Source organism: Formica exsecta, unplaced genomic scaffold (assembly GCF_003651465.1).
Source record: "Formica exsecta isolate Colony F162 unplaced genomic scaffold, ASM365146v1 scaffold272, whole genome shotgun sequence".
Lineage (NCBI taxonomy): Eukaryota > Metazoa > Arthropoda > Insecta > Hymenoptera > Formicidae > Formica > Formica exsecta.
Window position 1 is genome coordinate 857,756 of NW_021849984.1, and position 6,285 is coordinate 864,040.

At 33.2% G+C, this 6,285-nt stretch overlaps 1 protein-coding gene across 1 annotated transcript in view; it reads right to left on the bottom strand.

The window, feature by feature from the left end:
• Positions 1-3,457: 3,457 nt before the first annotated feature.
• LOC115237082 (tRNA dimethylallyltransferase-like) overlaps positions 3,458-6,285 on the bottom strand; it is a 45,877-nt gene continuing 43,049 nt past the window's right edge. Inside the window, exons 3-8 of the mRNA XM_029809916.1 lie at positions 6,107-6,203; positions 5,242-5,355; positions 4,881-5,066; positions 4,308-4,516; positions 4,054-4,204; positions 3,458-3,787 (exon numbers count right to left, since the gene is read on the bottom strand). Of these exons, the coding sequence (XP_029665776.1) occupies positions 4,382-4,516; positions 4,881-5,066; positions 5,242-5,355; positions 6,107-6,203 (532 nt within the window). The 3' untranslated portion in view covers positions 3,458-3,787; positions 4,054-4,204; positions 4,308-4,381. The remainder of the gene's footprint in view (positions 3,788-4,053; positions 4,205-4,307; positions 4,517-4,880; positions 5,067-5,241; positions 5,356-6,106; positions 6,204-6,285) is intronic.

Below are 6,285 nucleotides of genomic sequence, written 5' to 3' on the forward strand. Positions count from 1 at the left end.
AAAATTCATTATACGTACCTGAAAGAGACGAAGCGAATCACATTTTACTGTCTTCAGGATACATAAATTATTAGAATAGTCGAGATACGCGAGTTATATATTATTCATCACCGGCATGATTGGATAATTAGCAAAAAATGGTGCAAGGTGATCAAGTTAACGATCCGTTGTAAGACGGCGCGATCGATGGCTCTTTTTGTTTTAACTTTGTGAATCACGTCCCATACAGCACACAAAGATTGCATACATATTGTAGCAATCTTTCACCGCAATATTGCAACTTTGCAAATTCACTGCAAAATGTTGCTGCATCATTGCTGTGGAATTGCAGCAATGATAAAATGTCCGCTTTCAGGAATATTGCAACAAAATATTATAGCAACATTGCAATGTAATGAATTTGCAATAATGTATATATATTTATTTTTGGTGTAATTATTGGCGATACATTGTAATTAAATGTCTTTATTTGTACTTATGTTAACGTTATAAATAACATAACATTGCACATAACATATTATTGCACTTAACATGTTCACGAAATAAAAATATATTTTTTTTTATATTAGAGAAATATATAAAAATGGTTCAGCTTTACGCGCCGCTTTTATTACCACTAATAATTTATTGAATTTTGTCCATTATTGTTTTCCTTTGTTAAATGTCTGTAAAAATAAAATAGGAGTTAAAATTCATATTTACATAAAAATATACATACTGCAAATATACATAAATATTTTTATCAAATATTTTAAAGTTAATATCTACAGCAAAATAGAAAATTAAAGAAAGCAAAAAATATCCACATAAAAAATATACAAACATATATCATAGATAAATATAATTTTTACTTTTGCGATCTCAATAATTTTAAGGTTATATAGGTTATTAACCTTAGGACATGCTATTCTATTATAATTAATTAATGCATAATATATTAGGTCACTATAATAAAACATAATATTATCAAAAAGCTCTTACCTTTTCTCGTACGCAACAATAAAAAATGTGAATCACGAAATACACGACAATCACAGATATGTGCAGCAAGACCGGCACCTACTACATACGCACACAATCGCGAACGCGTACATGTGCTGCGCAAAGCATACAGTGCAGCAATATAAGCCAATTTAAGAAAAATGTTTTATAGGTACCCGGTTTTGCCCCAACACGAAGAAAATAACAAACACGGCTGTATATTCCGGCGTACAAAATGACGATCAAAACTAATGCGATATACTCTCTAATATGTACAGAATGCAATGCTGCATTTACCGAAGCAGATGCTCTGTGTAGAAAAAATCCATAACGACTCGATGAGGTTGCCCTGATTTCGGTCTTTCTTGGCCAGAAAATTTTGAACTTCTTTCAAAAAAAAGTATCGTGTGCACGTGGGCACGGTTCATCTCAAAATAATGATGGCATCAATCTAAAACTAATAACACAAATTAGCCAAAGATAGTAGCATTTATCACGAAAAAACAGAGCTACCCGGTTTGATCCGCCTATCCGATTTTACCCTATTTTCCCCTATATTCAATTCTTATATTATATTACTTTTAATATAAATTATTATTAATATGAATTATTATTAATGTTATACATCGCATACAATCGCGTTCTATTTATGACTTTTTATAAATACATATTCACACAATCAAATAATCTTGTCGTAATTGAACAGGCGTTATTTTAAAATTCGCTATAAGAATCTTTTTGAAAACGCGATTCTGTAATTATCGGCAATATTGTGAGAAAAGATTTAATCGCGCGTCCATCTAACAGTTTATCGATTTCGATCGACTTATCAGAGCGCGTAAATATCATATGTTAACGGATTAACATCGTGGAAAAGCGCGCCAACGATAAGAATCGCGCATTACAAGGGCAATGACTCATGAAGCGGCAAACGTGAAGCTGATTGTCCAGCTGACGCGTAAATACCCGCACATGTTTCCGTCAGGTGCATACGACGATGTGAGAACTCGTTCGTTGAACGCCAGAATGAAGGAAGAAAGCCCGCAAATGCTGCCAAATCTAAAAATAGTATCAATCTCGCGACAAGATCTATAAACATGGAGGAAGAGATAAATTTACGAAAGAAGACTTTCGAAAAAGAATATTTCAGAAATAATTACGTGCGCGATGAATTCAATAAATATTATCAATTCATAAAAAATTATAAAAATAATATGCATTATGCAAACGTAATTTCTGTAATAAAATTCATTATACGTACCTGAAAGAGACGAAGCGAATCACATTTTACTGTCTTCAGGATACATAAATTATTAGAATAGTCGAGATACGCGAGTTATATATTATTCATCACCGGCATGATTGGATAATTAGCAAAAAATGGTGCAAGGTGATCAAGTTAACGATCCGTTGTAAGACGGCGCGATCGATGGCTCTTTTTGTTTTAACTTTGTGAATCACGTCCCATACAGCACACAAAGATTGCATACATATTGTAGCAATCTTTCACCGCAATATTGGTATCACGAGACTGCAAGCGAGCCATTATTCCGTGTAATAATTACTTGGCAGCGTATCGTGTGTCTTTGTGTAAAATCGAATCTGCCGCAGCACTTTGTCGCCTGTTCCACCGGCTTTCTATTCCAATTTATGCAACAATCAAAGTTTGCTCGCTTCGAGAAATATCAAACTACACAGAAATATCAACGAAGAGTCGAGGATTTATATTTGTGTTAATTTTATGCAAATAAAAATCCTTGACCCTTCGTAGTATTCATGAAAAGGATTTTATCATACGAATATTTTATCCTTCATGTGCAAAATGATAATTTGTTCGCAAAGTCTAATCTTCACTGTAATCGTCTGGAAAATATTTGGGGGCAAAGATGAAGATCTCTCATAAAAATTTAGAATTGTTAGATTCACGCACACAATCAACTACGAAAAATTCACTTTCAAAAAATCTGCGTTCCGTTGTAAAATCCCGTTCCGAGCGAAATGAACAAGTCGCTTCCTACTCGAAAGTCTCTGTTCTTGCCGACATGCATCAGCGACCTGCCTTAATGCAACGTGCATATGTAATAGCGATTAGTGCGTGCCAGGGTACAATGACTCGGTAAGCGGTGAACTGCACGCAACCGAAGCATGTGTCCTCTTGAACATACGTCGCGTGACAACGTATGTATATGTGTTTATTTATACTTGTTCATATTTATGGCATAGCCAACGTTGTACATTCGGCGCCAATAAAAAACGCGTTATATCGTGATAATTTTAAAGGAACTCATAAAGATGACTTGAGATTTTAGAATATTTGAAATTATAAGAAACCTAAAAAAAAATTTGTAGAAATTTCAATTATCGACAACTGTGCTTCTAATCTTTTTACCTTATCTCTGATAATGTATTATCACGAACATTGTTTTTTATTGCGATAACATACTTTACTCGTTAAGAAATATTATCTTCAACTCCATGAAATATAATTTATATTTAAAAAGAAAAAGATTTCGCACAATATTGTAATATGACGTTCGTGAAGAATTATTGTTTTGTAACAGCGTATATAATCGACATTATTATAACATATTAGAGGAGCGGAAAGAATTTATTCGCGTGAATAAATTAACTTAGCGCTGGTAGTTGAAAGAGCATCTTTTCGCACTTCAATGCAAGACTATAATTGGAATACAATGCATGTAGTTCGCATTGTGTTCCATTCGTATTGTTCGCCTGATGCATCAATACTACTGATTATTGATTTATTGTAATATTACGCGTTTCTAATATCATTTTCTGGACACATCTGAAAAACAACGCGTTGCGAAATATTAATTTTAAAAATAACAATTATTGTTTAATCAATTAAATATAAAATAAAATTATACATAATTTTGATTTAATATTATCTTCCTCAACATTTTGTAGATATTTATATGTATTGACTAACTTAATATACTTGTTACTTCTCAGTGCTCTTCAATTTTATCCATTTGATAGAATATTTATTTAAAGTGAGTGATTTTTTATTATACATCGACGAAGTGACTTATTTTTCACTTGATAGCTTACCTATTGTTGATCAATGTCCCACCAATGCTTGGAACAAGATCTGTAGTCGAATATTACCATCAGGAGATGAGTTATTGGATATGTGGCAGGAATCTATTTTACCACAGCAAAGGGGCACTGACGTTTATTTGTATCTTCCAACGACTGGTAACTAGAATTCACCGAATTTAAGAATATAAGTTTATTTTTCGTGCGTGTAATATATTTACATTGATAATTGTTCGTAAAATGCATTGTTATACAAATATAATCACAGTTCTGATAGTTTGATCGCTAGACATAAACGCAAGAATGAATATTCGCGCATTTATAGCGAAACTGATACGTGTCATGAGCTCGTCAATTGATTTTCTTGGGCCTGTGCCTTCTCCGCTCTGTTCTTCTTTTTCAAGACTCTCATGTGCCTCGCACCTTTCAAATGTGCCTGCCATTGATTCTCTTCGACAAATATCTTCTCACATACCTGGGAACAGTAGATAAACAACAATTTTTTTATTTTGACATTTAGAAACATTCAATACAATTTTATTAAACAAGACACAAGATATTAACAGAATTTGATCGTCAAACGCATTGGTGGTTCCGTTTCATATATCTAAAGTTTAACATAAATTAAGATTATTAAATTTCTATATTACTTGCACAATATAATTTGCTGCATTTAAATTTGAATAAAACAAAATTATCACAAGTTATGATACTATGAAAACATATCAAAAATTATTAAAATAATTATATATATATATATATATTTATTTTTTTTTATTACGATTTTGATTATGAATACATCGTAAAATAAATTGTTAAGGCCCTTTCTTCATTATTACCTCGCAATAGTGATATGTGTTTGTACTGCTGTCAGTAGTTTTTTGGTTTTCGAAATCTTCATTCAATGGTCTCTGTTCGGGTTTTTCACCGCGTATTATTGCGGAAACGATCTCTCCTGCGGGTTCTAGGACGCGGCTGTCCCATTTCGTCACGTCGGTGCAATCTAAAGAATAAATAGGAGGAACCTCGAAAAAAAGCAAAAAGCATGATTTATACTTTCCTCAAATTTAGTTACTTATGTATTCCGTAAAAAAGATGATTTATGATAAATGATGATGAATTGAAGTTATTTCAGACAATTTACTACTTACAGTGCAAACACGTATATTGTTAATGAATGGAGCGAGCTAAATGAATTACCTGTCGATCGCCACGCCGAATCAGTCTGTTCATCACCCATTTATTTTGCTTCTTGGCATATCTCCTAGTGACGAGTTTTAAATCATCGATTCCTTGTTGTAGTAATTTCTTCCCCTGTATAAATTTAACATTTAAACGAACATTAGTTATACATTATATACGATTTCTTTCTATTTTTGCTAATAATTTATGTTGTATCGATGATTTTACTATCTAAAACCGGCTTACAAATTCAAAATTGTATGAAATAAAATATGTCATGACAGAGTTTCAACTTTCTATTCAATATAAGAAAGTAATAAAATGAATTAAACATGTTTTATTTAAAGTGCTTATATTATATCACAAAATATTTTAATAGTTTTATAAACATGCCTTAACACACAGTGCGTATGTATTATATAATACACGCATCTTTATATGAAATGTGTGTATATATATATATATATATACATATATGTTTTATATTCTATGAACTATATCGAATAAAATGTATTTCTTATCAATGCGTGCACATTCGAATAATAATTTAGATGTGTCATATCTTATGCATGCGTTCGATCTTCCCTTCGCGAATATTCTTTTTTCCTTCCGAGCATCACAGAACAGTTTGATGACATTAAAACCGAAGAAGCTCGTAAAAAGCCGCGACGTACATTCGAATGCGATACCGTGCAATGACAGAAGTAAAAAGGATCACGAGACACCGCGAAGAGCGATACAACCGCAGAGCTAGACTGTCGCAAATCGCGCGGTACACCTTAATGGTGTAGAAAAAGAGCTGGGGATCTCTGAAACAGCTGCTCAGAAACGATCGCACGGACATATTCTACTGATGACGAGCCATCTGCCACAGTCGACTTACCTTCTCGCTCGCGCGCTCCTCTTCGGACAGTATGAGGTAAGGGTGAAACTCCTTGAAGCCGATACTCTGAAAGATGCCTTTCGTGTAATCGGGTAATCTGGAATGTAAACATTCTCTCTTAGATCGCGTCCACCGGTCCTACCTTCCTCGTCATTTCGATGGGGTTCTCGCTCTTTCCC